Here is a 20,886-nt window from a genome sequence, read left to right as displayed (position 1 = left end):
GTAAATCTCCTATGTAGGCTTGTCTACAGCCAGATATTATGGAGGCATTTTCCTGACTGAGGTTCCTTCCTCTCGATGTCATGCTTGTGTCGAGTTGACATAAAACCACTTTAGGCTTATTTGCAGAAACTTGCCTTTACAAGCCTAAGCGGAGGAGAAACTTGTGACAACAGGAAGGACGATGCCCTTCCAGCTATTACCCCGAGGCTACACTATCGCTGAGACTAGTCTTTATGGAACACATTTTCCAGCAACACTGCACTCTGTAATACATTCGTCATCCACAAACTTCTTTGAATGTGGTGTACTCGGGTTCTCAGCTATCAGGATTCTAAAAACACGCTAAAGTTTTCGTCGTGCTGGGCTTCCTATTCCTGTGGGAAAGGTGCGTTTCATAAAACAAACGTGACACATGAGTTTTCGACCTTTTCCAGGAGATGCTCTAATCTACTCAGCAGTTACTGCCCAGACATTTCTTTCGTTCTTTTTTCTGTCTTCGCTTGCTTTCTGCCACAGGCAGTTACAAACCTGGCCAATAACCACCTAGGGAGGATCTGAGTTAAGCTCTGGGGTCAGAGATCTTTGAGGCAGATGAACCTTAGGGTACAACAGGGGCAGGGCATGACCTAGTACCTGGCGGCGCCGCCGATTGGCGGAAGAGAAGGTTGTTCCTTCGAGGCTGCCGCTGATTGGCTGCAGGAAGGAAGACTTGTGACGTACTTAAAAGTTGAGCAAACACCTCCTCCTTCTTCTCGCGCCCCCGCCCCCCAAGCCAGTATCTCCCCCCCCCCCCCAGGGAAATCAGAGACTGCAGGGTCCAGACTCAGGAGCTCCGGGCGGCGGGGGACTATTCAGAACCCACAAGGTGAGAAGGGGGCCTGCGCGGATGCAGGCGCGATCCCTGCGTGCAGGATGCACTTGGAGCTCGCTGCTCAACCGCGGGACTCCAGCTGTTGGCTCGGAGGTCGGCCTCCGGTCCCGGCCCCGGAGCGGCGGGGCGACGCCTAGGGCCCCACGGTCACAGAGCTACGGAGGGGGACAAGCTTTAGGCCTTGCTTCCCAGCCTGCTCGAAGCAAGGAAGGGCGGTGGGCTCAGCTCCTGGGCTTCTGAATAAGAAAGGGATGGAGTGGGGGCGGCGATGCACTTTTTTAGGGGTGGGCGCTGGCGGTTGTGGTGTTATTGCTGGGGAATATGGGTTGATGAGTTGAAACTGAAGTTGCAGAGTGGAAAACTTATTGACTGTTGGGCTGAAAGTTTGCTTGCCGGTGGTAGCTGACGGAGGGAGCAAGATTCCTCTCCGAACACCCCACCCCCCACCACCCCTTTGGCTCCGCGGAACTGTGACAGCGAACTTCATACCCCTAGCTGCAGGTTGGTCATTCTGTCTGAGATCGTAGACCTGGCTGGGTCAGTCTGTACTCTAAATGAGATAGGCATGAGAGAGAAAGTTGGGCAAGTTGGGTTTCTGATGTAGAAAATTCTGGGCGGCTGTGCAGGCCAGGCCAGTGCTCAAGGAGCTGGCTCTGTGGACACACTTTGTTAACAACTCTGCCTGGTTGAATGAAGAGAGAGGGAGGGACAGAAGATGAACAAATTAATTCATTCCAAAATCAGTAGAGACTGGTGTTTCTTGTATATTATGGGTCATGAATTGTGAGAGTGTGGGAAACGTGTAGCGTTTTATGAGGCTGAGTCCACAGCACTGGATGGTTAGTGATGAACACGGAGTTCTGTGTACAAAACCCGATGGCATGGCGCGCGCGTCTCTCTGTGTGTGTATGTGTTGTGTATATGTGTGTGCGCGTGTATTTTGCTACCCCACTCCTCCCTGCCAAGAAGGTGAGTGGACCTAGGGTTGTATAAAATTGTTGGCTACGTAATCTTGTTGTCATTTCTGCCAAGTGACTTAGGAAGACAAACGTTGAGTTTATTTTCCTACTCTTCTAAAAAATCATATTCCTTCTCACAATTACTATAGTCATTAAATCTAAGGAGTCTTCAATTTAAGATGCATCCCTATTATAGAGATGTTAAAATGTGAAAACCTTGCTGATACTATAGTCATTAAATCTAAAGAGTCTTCAATTTAAGATGCATCCCTATTTTAGAGATGTTAAAATGTAAAACCTTGCTGAAATAGAGTTTAAATGGTAATGAATTTACATGTTGAGCTCTGTCTAAAGAGTGGTGTTCCAGACAGGCCTTTTCAATTTGGGTTCTTTCTTTCTTTCTTTTTTTTTCTACCGGAGCAGCATAATTTACCATAGTGAGGTAAAGAGCAAGGGCAAGTAGTGTCTTCGGCTAGGGGGTGGCTATGCTCACATTGGAGGAATCAACAGGCTTGGACCTTGTTCCTTTCTTCATGTTTAGAGCATATAGGAGGGCTCGGGTCACTAGTGAAGGTTCACAGTAGCCTTGAGAGTTAGTTGGATGTTGTAGATGATTGACAGGTAACATGTGAATCAGGTTCATAGAGTAAGTTCATGGTACTGGGACCATTTCAAGGAGGTGAGCCTGAATTCCTAGGCATCTGTCTCCTCTTGGAGACATTGGTTTCTGGTTAGGGTGGTTAATGATACACTGCTGGAGACTTAGGTGACTGCCCTGCCTTCTTTTTTGTTGTCTTAGTGCCTTTTCTGTTTAGTGCACTTCACCTGGATAGATACAGGCTTATTTATATTCTAAAACTGCAATATACTTGGAGTACCCATTGCTCACTCTCTACTGAGCTTAATGGAATCAGAATAATATTGCTAAAGTAACTTTTTCTTTTATTTATAAAAGAGAAAACCTTTATGTAGCCTCTCCCCTTCTGTGTGTGTGTGTGTGTGTGTGTGTGTGTGTGTGTGTGTGTGTGTGTGTTTGTACTGGGGTGGGGAAGATGCATTGACAACCTAGTTTTTATTTATCATCCATGCTCTACTGTATAGGATTTTGTGATGCACATTTAAATTATTTTGCTTGCCGGTGGTGGCTGATGGAGGGAGCAAGATTCCTCTCTGAACACCCCACCCCCCACCACCCCTTTGGCTCTGTGGAACTGTGACAGCAAACTTCATACCCCTAGCTGCTTTAAGATAAATAATTTAAATTTTTACCTGCTCACAAAATCATAAAACTATATTAATTGGTATCACATGCTGATTTGATAACATGCATATGTTATGAACTATTTGAATCGAGATAAATATAACATCATCTCAAACATTTGCAATTTCTTTACTAAGAATACTGTAAAATTCCCTTTTAGTTTTTTAAAATACATAGTACATTAGTATAACAGTTATCGAATATTGCAATAAATTTATTGTTTGTTTTTAAATGTTTGAGGTTTTCTGATGTGCCAATCACTTGGAATACAGAAGGGGGCATATTTCCTACCCTGGACTATAAACTTTAGCAAGGAAACATGAATGTAGCAGATAACCATTTTTGATTTGCACTGCAGTTCAGAACTTTGTTTCCCATTTCACTAAGTCTAAATCTGTGAGCTAGGAGAGTCAGGTTTTATTTGTTTTGTTTTGCTTTTGAAACAGGGTCTCATTATGCAGCCCTGGCTGTCCTAGAACTCAGGAAGGACCAGACTAGCCCCCAACTCACAGAAATCCACCTGCTTCTGCCTCTCAAGTGCTGGGATTAAAGGCAGGCACCACTACATCTGGCTTTGAGAATCAGGTTTTTCGATCATTGCATGGCAGCAGCTGAGGGATTGAACCAATACAAATATTCTCAAACCAGATAAATTAACGGTAAGAGACCAGTCCTCAAAGCCTCTCTGTAGTTACTGTTGCTGCTGTGACAGAAAAACAAACAAACAAACAAACAAACAAAAAACCAATAGAAGCAGTTTGAAGGGGAATAGAGTTTCCTTGGCTCTCATAAGAAGGGATAAAGTCCATCATGGGTGGAAGACAGAAAAACAAACAAACAAACTAACAAACAAAAAACCAATAGAAGCAGTTTGAAGGGGAATAGAGTTTCCTTGGCTCTCATAAGAAGGGATAAAGTCCATCATGGGTGGAAGACAGAAAAACAAACAAACAAACAAAAAACCAATAGAAGCAGTTTGAAGGGGAATAGAGTTTCCTTGGCTCTCATAAGAAGGGATAAAGTCCATCATGGGTGGAAGACAGAAAAACAAACAAACAAACAAACAAAAAACCAATAGAAGCAGTTTGAAGGGGAATAGAGTTTCCTTGGCTCTCATAAGAAGGGATAAAGTCCATCATGGGTGGAAGACAAAAAAACAAACAAACAAAAAACCAATAGAAGCAGTTTGAAGGGGAATAGAGTTTCCTTGGCTCTCATAAGAAGGGATAAAGACATAAGAGCATGAGTGTGAGGTTTCTGGTCACATGTGACCCAAAGTTAAGGTGTAGAAAGAGAAGAACACGACACAGGCTTTCCTCCTTTCCTTTTTTTCATCCTGGGGTCCCAACCTGTGGGATGGTACCACATTCAGGGAGGGTCACCCTCCTCTGTTAAACCTCTCTGGGGATGCCTCTCTCACACACACTTCTGCTATTCTACATCTATCAAGGTGAGCCTCTCTCACACACACTTCTGCTATTCTACATCTATCAAGGTGACAATGAAAATTAATCACAGTTCAGGTGATCTTAAACTTTATTCACTTTCGTTTACTTTGTTTTTTATTTTTTAACCTTCTGGCTAGAACTTTCTGTAATAGGTTTAACATGGAAGTATTTGAGAAATGCACTGGGGAAGAGGAAGTAAAAATCTGAGGCCAGTGCCTTTGCAATTCCAGGCTTGGTTCCAACAAGCCTTGGAGTTGGGAGGGATTTGGCTTAGTTCGAACTAAGCCATTCTCAGATGCTCTATTGACACTGGAGCCCTTGGAGTTTCCCAGGAACACTAAGTTCTGGATAATGGGTGAGGAGCATAGGTACGAAGCCTATATTACTTTACATATACTAGGAAGATATAGTATATGGAAATATAGCAGAATGTGTTTTAAAATATTAATGTGTGGAGAAACAACCCAGAGATTAAAAACACTTGACTGTTTTTGCTGGGCACTGAGCTTGGTATCTAGTCTAGCTCCTATAATCAGCTAGTGCATAAATACCTGGAACTGTACTCCAAGGGCTTAGATGTCCTCTTCTGGATTCAGTGGCTATACTAACACACACACACACACACACACACACTCACACACACAGACACACACACACACTAAATCGTAAAAAAAAACCAAGTATATTTTAAAATACATCTGCAATTTTTGAATGAACTAAAAAAGACAAATATAAACAATTTGCATTTTTAAATATATTATTTCTTCATCTGAAGTCTATGTTAACTCTTCCGTAGTCTCTTAATATTTAACCAAAGTGTATACCTGATTGCTGCAAATAACTTGGCTTTGAAAAACCAGTCACTGAATTATGGGGAGTAGGATTGTTCTAGAGAATGAAAAACAAATGGTCCCTAAGGCATGCCTGAGTATAAAGACCGGAGATGGAATATTTGGTCTAAATTTCTCCCAAATGAATGCACATTCCTAAGCTTATTCATGTCCCAGGGAAAATGGTGGGCCTGGTGCAGGGGTTCTCAACCTTCTTAACACTGTAACCCTTTAGTATATTTCCTGAGGTGGTGACCCGGGCCATAAAATGGTTTTTTGTTGCAACTTCCTAACTGCAACTTTGCTACTTTTATGAGTCACAATATAAATATCTGATATGGATGATATCTGATATGTGACCCCAAAGGGGTCATGACTCACAGGTTGAGAACTGCTGGTCTAGTGATTCCTAAGATACATATATACATACACATATAATTTCTTATTTTGCATATCAATCCCAGTTCTCTCTCCCCCTCCATGCCCCCACCCCCTCTTATCCCATTCCTCCCCAACTCTACAGGGAGGGTGAAGCCTTCCAGGAGGGATCATTAAAATCTGTCAAGTCATTTGGAATAGGGACTAGACACTCCCTCCTGCCTCTAGGCTAAGGGAGTATCCCTCCATGGGGAATGTACTCCCAAAGTCCTTTTGTACACCAGGGATACCTCCTGGTTCCACTGTTCTGTTCCTTAGACTGCCCAGGCCTTCTAACTGAGACCCATGTTCAGGGAGTCTGAGTTGGTCCAATGCTGGGTTCCCAGCTATCCTGAGCTCCCCCTTGTTCAGGTCAGCTGTCTCTGTGGGTTTCTGTAGCCTTTTCTTGACCCCATTTCTTATCACTCCTCCCTCTCTGCAACTGGATTCCAGGAGTTCGGCTCAGTGTTTAGCTGTGGGTGTCTGCTTCTGTTTCTATCAGCTACTAGATGAGGGCTCCATGATGGCAGATAAGTTAGTTGTCAATCTCATTATCAGGGAAGGGCATATAAGGTAGCCTTCCAAGACTTTCTTTGTTTGTTTTGTAAGTAGTTGATATATAAAAATTGGAGGAGCTTAGAGGAACTTTTGATGTTTGTTAGAAGAATTAAAAGGTCTGTGAAAGGCCTGGGGAGGCGGCTCATTTGGTAAATTCCTTGCTATGCAGATGTGAGAACCTGAAAAAAAGAGCGGCTGGAGATGCTGTCACATAGCGAGTTCTGTTGCCAGCGTGTCTCTGAGCAGCTCACCGTGATACTCCAGTGACTGTCAGAGGCATTTTAGGTTTCCAGTGAATCCTATGCGCATGCGAATTTACTGTAGAGCTACTTTTTCCCCTCAAAAAGACACAGAATACTTTTAAACCGACATTTTTTGGGGTGAAGGTCTCCCCTCATCCCTTGACTATGTGATACCCTCTTTCTCTTTTCTTACTCTTTCTGTGTCCCCAATAGCTCTTTCTTGTTATCCTATATTCCTTACTCACACTGTCCCCTCTTATCAGCACTCTGTAATGTCAGCTGATTCACTAGAGTCGGTGGGTAAGCCAGAATCATTCCACCTTTTCTGAAAATAAACATGGTCTTTATTTATTTATTTATTTATTTTTTCAAAAATCACCAAAGCCTGGACCAGGAATTCCGGAGTAGCTCTTCACAGTCATTGTCAGTAAATGGCTGCGCCTATCAGTGCAATTCTGAAGTTCCCACTGATGCTTTACTTACCCATCCCACCCCCATTATCTTGGTGCTGGGGGTAGAACCTGCTTTCCTGCTAGACACACCCTCTTCCTTTGAGCTCCATCTCCAGTCCACTTCCTATTTCTTGGTGACCTTAGGTGATCGGGAAGCTCTGTGCTGAGACCAGGTTTCAAAGTTCACCAAGTTACAAGTGACCGGCAATAGCTCCAATAATGTCAGCCCCTATTGTTCCGCAAACACCCAGAAGTCTAGAATTGACCTTGGCAGGGAGACATGAAAAACTTTCAGTCAACAGAGGAATTGGGTCAAGAGGGAGCATTGATGATTGACTGAAGCTGGGTGCCAGATTTCTTTTGGAAGCCAGAGCTGGTGAAAGTAGCAATATGTCAAACCTTGCCTAGTACAATCCCTGACCTTTGGCAAAGCAGAGGAAGCCACAGGTTTTAAGCTTCAGTCTAGGAATTCTGCTTCTGCACAGTAGTGAACCCACCCAGTCAGACTCCAGTGTCCTATTTTTTATCCCTGAGGAAGGGACAATAATACTATCTATGTAAGGTTTTTTGCAAGAAGGAAATGAATTTGTATCTGTGAAGGGTGCAGCATAGTGTAAGGCTTATGGTATTTAATCAATGGTCATTATTATTTTATTGATTGTAAAATGTAAATTACAGGAATTTGATACTTTTGGAATTCCTTGCAAGAAGTGACTGTAGCTTTCTAAGAGAATCCTCGTTTCTCATGATTTTGTCTTCTGGTTCCCTTAGACTGTATGGCCTTACATGTTATATGTGTCCAGTGCTGTCTCCAAGCCCATACCTACTCCAGAAAAGGAGAGGGTGTCACTGAATTTGGGAAAGTGACTTTGGTTAATAATCAAGCTTGGGCTGGGGCTTGGGAGAAGGGACTTTAACAAATGGTAACATGTGCACATGCCTTCATTTAGGGCCCAAAAGGGAAACTCATAATATGGTCACTTGTGAATTCAAGAAGGGCAGTATAGGCATGTGTGTGCTCATGTTCAAAGGAAACACTGTCTTTGGAGTGGTATTTAGGAACAAAGAGATTCAGGTTCACGGGACATTGCATGTGGCCCTTTGGTTGGGGAATAGTGTTATGGACTTGCACCTGAATTTTATGTAGTTTCTTTTGAATAACAAAATTCTATGAGCAAGCCAAAAATAATGCATGTAGTGTTAACAATCCTTTACTGAAATGTTAAACACCAGTTTGTTTACCGTTACGATGTGTGAAATGTTCAGCTGCACCTTTCTTGGCTCCTGGTGAGCCTAGTGTGTGGAGATGACATCCCACAAAACCTATGGACCATGAAAGCTGCCCTGAGCCATTGACTTTCAGGTTCTTGTGTTTTGAATTCTAAGAATGAAATGCATGCCACAGAAGACGAGTTTTAGACAGAAGGTTCATTATAGTTCATAGGTGGGAGTGTAAGAGTGATAACGGAGGCTCTGTTTCTATATAGCAAGAGCAAGCGCAGTAAAGAGAATACTTCCTAGCTGCTACTCTGGGAGATTTAAAGGACTTATGCCAGAGACTTGGGTGAGTCCCGGGAAAGAGGGGTTGGTCAATCCAGTTGGGTTACCCACAGGTAGTTGAGGTACTTCTTCTCAATTCCTCTCATTTGCAGTGTCTTTTCTAGAATTCCTGTTCTTCAGCAAGAGCATTCTCAGAACTACTATTTGGGGGGGGGGCGTCTCTACCTACCTGACCAATTTCTATCTCTTGTCCTCGTCATATAGTTTGTCCCCACCATTGCCTGGACTGCTATGCTGCTGTGTGATTTTTGCTGTGTGCAGCTGTCTCTTCCTAGACAGCTTCCTTTTGCTTTCTCCTCTGGTTCTTTTGTGAAGTGCTCTCTACATTTATAGATAGCAAGTACTTAAGTGTTCGTTCACTGTCCCCACCTGTGAGAAAGGTGTTTCTTAGAGCTTGAATTCTCAAGTAACCAAAATGTGTTTCTTCATAACATAAAAGTTTTACCATGTGCTATCTGTAATGAGTAGGAAATTTCTAGATCTATAATGGGTAGGATAATGTTTTTGGAGAATATACAATCCCCATAATTTACTGTGAACCTTCCATGGAAAAAAATAATAACATCTGAACGATCCAGAAAATTATTAGCAATATTTGACTAGAAGGTATATGCAAACATTTGAAAACAATAAAGAAAATAACTTTTAGTCCTAGATATTTCTATAGAAAAACCTACATAAAACTTATTTGTATTGGACACAGAATATTTATTTTGTGAAATACGTTTGTTTCGACTAACTAAATGAGTGGGACTGTGCTTACTTGAATAGCAATGAGAGAAATGGTTGAGACCAGCAGTACTGAGTGCTTGTTAGATCCGTGAGAGGGAAGACAGAGTCTGGGGCAGAGGAATCCATGTGATCGAGTGATTGGTTTTATTAACTCACAGTATTTGATGAAAACAGTACTTTTGTTAAATCCAGTAACAGTGGAGGTCTAGAAGAATGATCATGAGGTTGAGAAAATAATCGTGAAGTTTTTTTGTTTTGTTTTGTTTCCCTTTTTTGGGACATTGCTTTAAACTCATGGCAACCCTGTTGCTTCAGTCTCCTGAGTGCTGGAATTACAGGCATGTGGCACCAAACTCATTCGATCCTGTGGTATTAAGGGTTATTATACATACTACCTTTTTATTTTTGCTGATACATCTTATTGTAGATGGTTTAAAAAAAACTCACTTGCAGCCACTAGGGGGCAGAACACACTGAGTGACTTCTATTCAGGAAGCTTATGGAGAAAGAAATCTTAGGAGGAACGTTGAAGACTCTTGTATATCATTATAGGAATCTCAAGCTTTATACCATCAAAATAGGGACCAGTTTTTAAAGACTGTTATCTCTTTGTCTTTGCATAATAAACTAACATGTTTAAGCTTTTGTGACAAAAACGTTTTTAATAAAACATTTAAGAAGTTATGTTGACCAATTTTGGAGACTTTAGTTTGATACATTTAGTGTGGAAATAAAGGCACTAGTGTGCCTTTGGTAAAGGCACATTTACTGACAGATTTGTCTGTCCTTCTTGTGTCTATCAAGTGGGTTGGTTCTCTTTTCAACAGATTTCTAAGGAGACCAGAACTCATCTGTGAGCCCTCTGAGCTTTTCTGTGTTACTGTTGAAACTTGCTTTTATAGCTACCAGACTTGAAGATGCTGAGAGTACAGAGAGCGATACTAGTCAGGCTCAGAGCCTGCCTCTCCAGAGGTCTGCACCACAAGCCAGTGATGGCACTCCGGAGAGAGGATGTCAATGCCTGGGAGCGCAGAGCACCTCTGGCCCCCAAACACATCAAGGGCATCACCAAACTGGGATACAAGGTCTTGATACAGCCTTCTAATCGACGGGCCATCCATGACAAGGTAACTACTTTACATTTTAAATATTTGTGAACACAACAGTGATAATTCAGATGTATATGAAAGAAAACAAAATGTGTTCTTTTCACTTTAACTACATTACTAATAAAAATATTATCTTCACCCCATTCCACGTGTTCTCCTCCTGAGGGTTTAAGGGTCTGCTTTTAGAAGTTTCTGGGTCTTGGTCATTCTCTGCTTCAGGTGCAGCTCCCTGTCCTTCAGGTGTAGCTCCACTTCAGGGGCTAGAATGACAAAAGTCTAAAGTGTCTTTCTTGTAGCCAGGGAATGCTCCCTCAGGTAGAGTTTATTCTTCACGAGGGTGTACCTCAACAGCCACTTTGATAGCCCTTTACATTCATCTGTCTGTTAACTCTTTCAAATAATCATAATGGAAGTTTTAGTCTTGTTCCAGTTTTAGGAGTCTACATGCGCTTTTCCTTTCCTGGATCATTTGAAAGTAGGTTGCAGATGTTCTAACACATTAGTACTTAATGCTTTGCTGTGCATTTCCTAGACAGAGCTTTCTTACTTAACCTCCGTATTATTTTTCACACAAGAAATAGCATCCCCCCATAATCCACACTTTTTTGTTTTGTTCTGTTTTAGACAGGTTGTCATGTAGCCAAGATTCTTTAAACTTTCTGTGTAGCTGAGAATGATCTTGAACTTCTGGCCCTTATGCATCTACCTCCCAAGTGCTGGGGTGGCAGACCTAAGCCAGCCTGCCTTGCTTCTCATGTGGTCTGTGTTCAAGTTCTCCACTGGCTGAATTGAGACTTACCTAAGCTTCCTACTGGCTATTGTTCCATGTCTTTAGTTGTGATCTGGAGCATGTCCTCCTTTCCTGATTTTATTTTAATGACATTGATCCTTTTTTGAAGAGGCCAGGAAGGTGACCTGTAACTTGCTCTGATTCTGAATGGAACTCTTGTGATTATATCCTCAGGATTAGATTTAGGCTAGACATTTGGGGCATAAACATCAGTTACATAGCAGCATCAAAGACTCAGGAAACGTATCTTCCCCTTTGTCCTTACTGTGTAGTCGTGGGGGGTGGGGAGGTAGTGTTTTGGGATCTGTGAAGCTCTTGTTCTTTGGCTCTTCAGCTGGCTTTCTTAGCTTCCTCTGGGAATCTTTACCTGAATGACATTTTGCACAGAAGCTTGCAAAGCTGTTCCTTTCTGATGTGACAGTCTCTAGCTCACTTGCTTCTCTTTGTTCTCTTTAGCTTTTTGATTATTATTTGAAATTATGGACCTTTTCATTCGATCCATGCTTTTGAATATTCCAAGTATCTCAAATTTGGTGGTGGGAGTTTTTTTAAGGAGGTTTGAGCATTTCTTGAACAGCTAATTGATTTCTTTGAATTAACTCTTTTCCTAGAATAGTATATTATCCCAGCCTCACCATGCACTTTCCCTGCCTTGCACCTGGGATTTACTATTTCATTAAGATACTTTAATTTATTATTTCTTTGTGTGTGTGTGTAGAAATCAAAATCTGGTGTCCACTGTTTTTACTATTGTATTATTGCCTTTAGGTCCTTTTAGGGGACAGAGTTTAGAAGTACACACACATACACACACTTTAATCATGAGCTAATAATATTTCAAATTAAAGGTTGATCTTGGGCTGGGTGGTGGTGGTGCATGTCTTTAATTCCAGCCCTCTGAGGCAGAGGCAGGTGGATCTCTGTGAGTTAAAGGCCAGTGTACAGAGCAAGTTCCAGCAAAGCTCCAAAACTACAGGGAAACCCTGCCTCAAAAAATCCAAACCAAACCAACCAATAAACAAACTTGATCTTGAAGGGTATTTTTAAAGTTTAAAAGTGGTTTTATAATCATAGTACAATTATTTCAATCAAAATCCATTTAAATGAAAACTGATGCTACTTCTAAATGTTTTTATTTTGCCTTTACTCCCACAAGGCTTATTCACAATGCTGTTTTAATTTTTTCTGTGTGATTATATTATCAATGTGATAATAGAAACATTATAATTTATGTTCAGTTGTAATGTTTGCTTTTAAATTTCTTTGAATTTGATGTTTCAAGTGTGTGTGATATTTATAAATTTTAGAGATTCATTCTTGCCCTCATCCTGATCTCCATTCCATTCCCACTTGCCTCAAAACCTTTTTTAGTTTCTATTGTCATTTCTGATTCTTTTGCAAAAATAAGCACCCATGTCTCTTTGTATTCTTATTTCACCCTTGTTCACATAAGGCCATATGCCATACATATTATTTTCTACATATATATATATGTACATATATGTATATATATGTATGAATGTTTAAAAGATATTATATATAATACACATACACACACACACACACACACACACATATATATATATATATATATCTTGCTTTAGTCAACAGCCTACCATGTCTTATTATATTAATTGCTGTGTGCTAATTATTGCATTCCATGAATTGCCATGGTTTATGTAACAATTCTACTTTAAATGTGCTGTTTTTTTTTTTTTTGAGAAATCAGATAATATGTAATATGCTTGGTTTTTTTCCCCTACTCTCCTACACATCTACACTTTGTCTGAAGTAGTTTACCATGTCTTCATTTTGTCTAATTGCCACTATAGGTGTTCATAAAATTTCCCTCAGGTCATTTCAGTCCTTTCCTTAAAAATCTCATATGACTATCTCTTACTTCTATGTGCTAACTAGATAAGTGTGTACTCTTCAGGTGTCCCAATGGTAGAACTGGGATAGTTCTACCTCACGGAGATTATTTGAGAATTTGATGAATCAACTCATGCAAAGAGCCCATTCAAACATGCAATAATCTATTAGTAACAGTCAACTAGTATTGTTAACTGGTGATTCTCACATTAGTTGTGATGGCATTTTCCACATTGCGTCATCAGCACACCCTAAACACTTCACTGTCCTATCTATACTTGTGTGCACCTGCCTTCAGATAGCTTGCTGTTACCAATGTAGTCCTCATTTTCACCTCTCTCATGATGCATCCAACTTTTTAAATTAGTATGACTTTTAATATTTCTTTAAATGGCCTAGGTGGGGATTGTCCTACTATCCACCCCCTAGAATATTCCATAGATTCTCCTGACTCTGATGTTCTTTTGAGTGTGACCTTACTTCATGCTGTGCTCTGGGCTCCTTCATGGAGACAACTTTCCTGTCTTTCATTGTGTTATATACAGCACAAATCTTCATAATAGAAAAGTAATAAATGTTAATCGAACCAAAAAAGTCAGTGGTGGACATATATCCTCTCTCCTAATACAAACAGGTAACAGATTATTACTTGACATGGAGTGTTTCAGCATGCTATTGGCATATATAAATTACAGTTGTTTTTTTCCTTGTGACAGGAGTCTCCTGTAGCTTGGAATCACCTGGAACTTGCTAGATAACCAGTGATGACTGTGAACATCTGTTCTTTCTGTCTCCATTTGTGATCATAGTATAATCTGCTATTAAATATGAGTGAATAGTAGATTTTCCAGATCTTTTCCTATGAAAGGCAGACAGGATTGTTAAATCTTTATTAAGGAAGCGATACTGTTACTTGTTCTAATCCACCAAAACCCATGCTTCTCGAGGTTGTAACTTTGTACTTCTTATCAGAGAAAGCTTGAGTGCTACAATCTGGGAGAGTAACCTTTGGTCCAAATTGGATCCCCAGGAGTATGCCCGGGCTGGCGGCATTCTGCAGGAGGACATCACAGAAGCTTGTCTAATTTTGGGAGTGAAAAGGCCTCCAGAGGAAAAACTGATGTCCAAGAAGACTTATGCCTTCTTTTCTCACACAATAAAGGCCCAGGAAGCCAATATGAGCTTGTTGGATGAGGTCCTGAAACAGGTAATTGTGACCAACATTCATGAGCAGTAATGTGGCATTGAACAGTAGGTCTGTCACTCACTTCACTAGGAGATATGGTTCATGGCAGGGTGTCCAATGAAGATCTAACCTCTGCTGTGCAGGTTTGGAGTATGGATAAAATAATGCATATATATATCCTGAAATAGAAGGATAAAAGTTTGTGGGTTTTTTTTCTTCCCTCAAGCAGTTACTAATTTATAAGGTCAAGTGTGTAGATGCCACTGTGTGGAATTCCAGAGCTTAAAAGAGCCTCAAAGATCATGTAGTCTAACAGCTTATTTTCCACATGGGGCTCAAAGAGGTACAATAGATTAACTGAGGTTACACAGCTCTATGACACAAGAACATGACTAGGAATGCTTTTACATTCATTACTATTCATACGAGATGAAGCATATTTTGAGGTTTAAATACTGTGAAAACATTAGTAGCTATTTAAAACGGGAACACCCACTGAATGAAATCAGCATTGAATGCCCACAATGTGTCTGACATAATTCACCGCAATGGAAATGAAAAATGGCCACTACCCTTGTGTTTTTGGTGTCTTGTTCAGTGGGACAAGGTAGAGATAGGCAGGCAGCCTATGTCACCAGAATAATTGGTTAAAGAGATGAATATAGTACTAAAGGAGAAAGGAACAAGGTTATCAAGAAGGGACAATGCAACTGTTGACAGGGCCTCATCCCAAAGGTGGCATTTGAAAAGATGTTTGAAGGAGACAAAGGACCAAGCCATGTTTGATGGTGATGAGCCTTCCAAGCATACAGCCATGTGAAGAAAAAGATCCAAGGGTCTTTGTGAATGAGTGGGTAGAGCAGGTCATAGCTAAAGTGTTAAGTCTTCCTATTATGTGGATAATGGTTGGAGGAGGGAGGAAGAAAGCAACATTAATCAGATGACATAGCCCAGGGACAGTCTAGACTATAGGCAATGGATGTACGTGGCTGTCTCCCGGGTGCTGGTGTAGATTATGTGATGCTTAGGGAACTCTAATTGCATTTTAGAGGTGAATCCTACAAAATTCTCAAATAACAGGAAGGTGGACTTTGAGGAAGGAAGTCAGCAGTGATTAGGGCAACGAAAAAGGTCACTATAGACTGGGAAAGTGTTTGTATGAGGAGAGAAAGCTAGGATGGTCATGGTGTGTATGAGGAAAGCTAGGATGGTCATGGCGTATATGAGGAGAGAAAGCTAGGATGGTCATGGTGTGTATGAAGAGAGAAAGCTAGGATGGTCATGGTGTGTATGAGGAAAGCTAGGATGGTCATGGTGTGTATGAGGAAAGCTAGGATGGTCATGGTGTGTATGAGGAGAGAAAGCTAGGATGGTCATGGTGTGTATGAGGAGAGCTAGGATGGTCATGGTGTGTATGAGGAGAGAAAGCTAGGATGGTCATGGTGTGTATGAGGAGAGAAGCTAGGATGGTCATGGTGTGTATGAGGAGAGAAGCTAGGATGGTCATGGTGTGTATGAGGAGAGAAAGCTAGGATGGTCATGGTGTGTATGAGGAGAGAAGCTAGGATGGTCATGGTGTGTATGAGGAGAGAAGCTAGGATGGTCATGGTGTGTATGAAGAGAGAAAGCTAGGATGGTCATGGTGTGTATGAGGAAAGCTAGGATGGTCATGGTGTGTATGAGGAGAGAAGCTAGGATGATCATGGTGTGTATGAGGAGAGAAAGCTAGCTTGACCATGTTGGGACAGAGGGTTTGACTTGTCAGATATTTGCATTCTGACAGTAGTCAGAAAAACTGATAGTATGCTGGACATGGGTCTGTAGCCTAGGAGAGCAACTTTTCCTATCCAACACTGTGAGAGACTAGGTGGAGTGTACCGTTAGGGGCTGGATGAGTGTGGGGAGTAAGTGGAGATGCACACCAGCGCCAAGGCCCATGGCCTGCAATAAGGACGGCAGAACATTTGTTATAGAATGTGAATACAGAAACAGGCTGAATTATTAACAATTCAAGCAATGGGGGAAATGGATTTTATAAGTGGCAATAGGATATGTTCCTATTATTTACAAAACCACTTTGAAGCAAATAAACCCTTTTAAGGAGATCTTCAGAGATATTTTGTTATATGAACTTTTGGTCCTCATCAGAAAATTAGTGAAGGCAGACCCAGTAGGATGGTTTTTGGGCAGCATGCTAGCAAGTCATTCTGAGTTGCATATACTTTAAATGATGTTTGTAAACTTGATTTGAAATTGTGCAGTTTTCCCCCAGGACTGGAGTTGCAACCCATTCCTTGTATATGCTAAGCAAGTACTCTGTGTTATGCTTAGCAGTGTATCTTGGGCCCCTAACTTCTAAGATTTTTGAGGAGATAAAAGTATTGTGTAAGTATACATAGCTTTTAAGAATTACATTAATGGGGCTTTTCTGAAAGAGGCAAGGTCTTTGAAGAAAGAGAAAGAATTTGTGTTTGACAAAGATGAAGAAAAGAAACATAAAGAAGGAAAGAAAAGAGAGAAAAAGAGGAAATAAAAAGGAAAAGGGGGAGAGGAAGTGTAGGGATATAGTTTTGTGTTTTTTTTTTTTTTTTTTTTTTTTTTGCTAAAAGAGGTATTTAAAATGACTGAGGAGCAATGTACAGGAAGAATATGTAAGAAAGAGGTAATAGTTCAAGAAGACTGACTGGGAAGGACTTGGGATGAGTCAGGATTTGCTCACATACAGGGATTTATTCTAGGAAGGATGTGTTTTCTTTGGAACCAGAAGATTGACACTGAGTAGGGACACAGGTATATTTCAAAGGGTTTTGGGCAGGTTGGGGTGTATGGTAACTTAAAGGAAACCCTTGCCCCATCTCAAAGGATGCTTTTAACACAAAGTTCATTCCTTTAGCTCTAATTACAGCTGGTTTGTGACCAAAGCATTTAGTGCTGCACCTGCTGGTGATGGGTTATTAGGTCAATATGCATTTTATAAGAGGGAAAAATATAAAATTTTTGCTTCTTTATATGTGGCTTACTTATTGAGTTTGAGTTGACTTTACCTGGCCATAACAGTTTATTCTCTCCCTTTCTTCAGGAAATCCGATTAATTGATTATGAGAAAATGGTGGACCACAGAGGGTCTCGGATAGTGGCATTTGGACAGTGGGCAGGTGTGGCAGGTAGGTATGTCCAGGCTCTATGTAGCTTTCTAGGTGCATTTCAGCATGACAAGTGTGCTTTCTCTTGCCTATGTTTACTAGTAAAATAAAAACACAAAGAAAAGAAAAAGGAAGCAAGCTAAAGGTTAATACCTAGGAATAGGTTCTAGCTTTTTAGATGGTCTTGTTGGAGAAACAAATTTATGTTTGGTAATGGGATACCATAAGTGGAAAATCTGGGTTGCAGTCAAGGGGAACTTCTTCTCCAAGGGAGGGGTGAGTCCTGTTGACTACTGTTTCAGGTCATTTGGGACGACTCACCCAGGTGAATGTTCTGTGTCTCTAGAGAAAATGAGCACACCAGAAATATGCTGATTGTTGCAGCATGATGTAACATCATGTCTGTGAATAGGATGTGGCCTTTATTCTTTAAAAAAATCACAGAGGCAAGATAACCCACAAGTATAGTGTCAGTGCTACTTGCTAGAGGAAGGGCATTGAGCTAGAAATAACTGTTGGGAGGGTTGTTCTTGAGACAGCGCATCTGAAGCTGGGATTTGATGGGACTTTATTTAAGCAAGTAAGGAGGAGGGAAGGCTAGACAAGTGTGAAGCCATGCTATTAATAAAATTTAAAAAAAATCTAGATTAAGAAAAAGAGGGAGATGGCACTATGCAGAGAAGGAATATAAGAGAATAACAATCTCCTATGCAAACATTGAAAGAACAACAAAAAGTGTACTAAGGCTAGTGAGCTTGACATAATGGTTGACTACCACGCAGAAGCTTGAGACAGGAGGATTGCCATGAATATGAGGTCAGTGTGGACTACATAGTGAGACTCAAAATGAACTTTAATGTTTGAAATTTTTTATGAATTTCATTATGAATTTCATTCGTGAATATTGTATTTCCACCATTAGCACCTCTGCCTCTTTCTCAAACCCCTTCTATGTTTCCCACACTTCCCTCAAATTCATGACCTCTTCTTAAATTATTATTCTTACATACATGCACACACCCTGCTGAATCAATTCATAGTTGCTTGCATGAATGACATTTAGGACTGACCACTTGGGATTGAATAACCTATCAGGGAGCTCATTCTGGGAGAAAACTGATTCTCTTGCTTTCAGCATTCATTAGTTTCCTGCAGTCCTTCATCTAGGCGTGGGGCCCTGTGAAGTTTTTCTCATACACATTAGCATGTCAACTGGTGCAGGTATTGCTTTAGCAGGCATATGATTGATACTTCACGAACACAACTTTTCTGCCATGTGTAGAAGACACTATTTAGCAGCAGGCAACCCGTCCCTCTATTACAGATTTTATGCCATTCTTCTACAATTTTCCTTGAGCCATAGGTGTAGGTGTTACACTGTAGATGTATCAATTAAAGCTGGGTCACTTACTTTATGCATTTTGGTCAACTGTGGATCTTCATAATAATCTCTATTTACTGAAAAAAAAAGCTTCATTGATGAAGGGTGAGAGTTACTATCAGTGAGAGCAAGTCAAAATATTTAGAACATAGTTAGAAGTCATATTGGTTTTAGAAAGTGTCATTTGTAAGGTCTTTTCTAAAGTCTCTGAACTGTTCAGCCATGGGTAGTTGGCTAGTTTTATAGTGACAGACATATATTCCCTCCTATTGAGCAGGCCTTAAGCATAATCAGACAACTGTTGGTTATTCCTAATATAAAAGTGAATTATTGCACCATTTGAGCATATTGCTGGACCATTCATTGTTGTAGTTTATAAACTTTATGGCTGGTAAGACTATTGATTGCTTTTCTCCCTTGGAAGCTTGCATGGCACCTTTCCACATTATCAGAACTAGTCCTCCGGGAAGGGGCTTCTGAAAGGCCAGGTCCAGCTTAAGTCCTTCAAGTCCTTTGTCTGAAGTGTTTGGTGTCTTCATCAATAGCATCTGACCTTCGAGTTCTGGGATGCCACCAAGGGCAGTGGCAATAGCCTAGCTTGTTTTGAGTATAGGGTTCTGGTTAGATAGGGGATGAGGGGAAGCATTATTACTCTATATTTCACTCCATTTAAAGTGAACACATACACATATTGTATACATGTAATGTAACATATTGTGTTGTGTTCCACAAAAATAAGTTTTTACAGAAAATTGTAATAGCCTGGAAATAATACAAATGTCTATTAGGAGAGAAATGGATAAACACATTGTGGTATAACCATAAAATGGGAAACTTCAGCAACAAAAACTCAAAAATATTGATGTGAATCTAAAAAATATGCTAGATGAGATGAGACAAACATTAGAGTACATGACTTATAACTTTCAAAACAAAATACTCTAATTTATGTAGACAGTAGCCATAATTCCCATCTTGGATCTGTGATGCAGGGGTGTGACAATTTGTTGATAGTTATTAAACTATACACTTTGAATTGCATTTTACTGCATATAAACAATTTATTTTTAAAAGCTGACTTCAACAAAAAGATAAAAGAAACATGGGCAGAGTTGTATGTGTGGCAGAGGCATTGGGAAAAGCATGAAAGATTGTAGTCCTATAAACAAACGGAGAATAGATAATGAGGTCATTGCTGCAGGCATGCTAAGTTTTAGATGTCCGATGATGTCCACTTAAGGCATAGAAAAGATGATTTACAACATCCTCAAATCAAAAGAACAATCCATAATGGAAGTGCAGACTTGGGGATTGTCCACATGCAGAAAATACGTAAACTTAGGATGTGATGAAATTATCTAAGGGAAAATGAAGGTATGAAGAGAATGGATCCCCAAAGAGAATCCTGAAGGCGCTAATATAATATACACAGAGAGGTGCTTAAAGAAAGATTAATTCTGGCCTCGGGTATGGCTGTACATATTCACAATCCTACCACTTGAGACTGAGACAGGAGACTCTGGAATTTGAGGCTGCCATGAGCTACATAGTGAGTTCAAGAGTAGCCTGGGCTGTATAGTGAGACAGGAAGGAAAGGATGAAGGGAGGATACATTCAAGCCAGGGATACTGAGGGAAATTGAGTATCAATCCAAGAGACTATCTACACTGCCAAATAATAATTCTGACAAGTAAATCAGGATCTGAAACCTCTATCAAGTTTAGTCATATAGGTCACTAAATATCGGTTAGAATTCCTAGGCCAATGGTGACTTAGTTTTTCTTTTTTTACTTGCTTTTGGTATGGGAGATGGGAGTATGATTAAATACTGGTAAGAATGAACCTACAGAGAACTGTGAGGAGGTGATTTAAGGATGAATTTCTTGCTATGTAGGGCCAGGACAGGTTGGGAACTGTAGACAGAAGAAGAGATTAACCTTCCATAAGAAGAGGTATTTTCTTCCATCTTATCAGGGCCAATATTAGAAATAGAAACAGATAAGGATGTAGATGGGTGAATGTATTTGATAACAGAAAGTAGAGGCTACAGACAAGATGTTCTGAGGTTCCTTCTG

At 40.6% G+C, this 20,886-nt stretch overlaps 1 protein-coding gene across 1 annotated transcript in view; it reads left to right on the top strand.

The window, feature by feature from the left end:
- Positions 1–795: 795 nt before the first annotated feature.
- Positions 796–20,886, top strand: part of Aass (aminoadipate-semialdehyde synthase) — a 58,276-nt gene continuing 38,185 nt past the window's right edge. Inside the window, exons 1-4 of the mRNA XM_051175756.1 lie at positions 796–865; positions 10,158–10,457; positions 14,132–14,308; positions 17,367–17,451. Coding sequence (XP_051031713.1) covers positions 10,248–10,457; positions 14,132–14,308; positions 17,367–17,451 — 472 coding nt within the window. The 5' untranslated portion in view covers positions 796–865; positions 10,158–10,247. The remainder of the gene's footprint in view (positions 866–10,157; positions 10,458–14,131; positions 14,309–17,366; positions 17,452–20,886) is intronic.

This window comes from Phodopus roborovskii, unplaced genomic scaffold (genome assembly GCF_943737965.1).
Source record: "Phodopus roborovskii unplaced genomic scaffold, PHOROB, whole genome shotgun sequence".
Lineage (NCBI taxonomy): Eukaryota > Metazoa > Chordata > Mammalia > Rodentia > Cricetidae > Phodopus > Phodopus roborovskii.
This window is presented reverse-complemented; position numbering and strand designations above follow the sequence as displayed.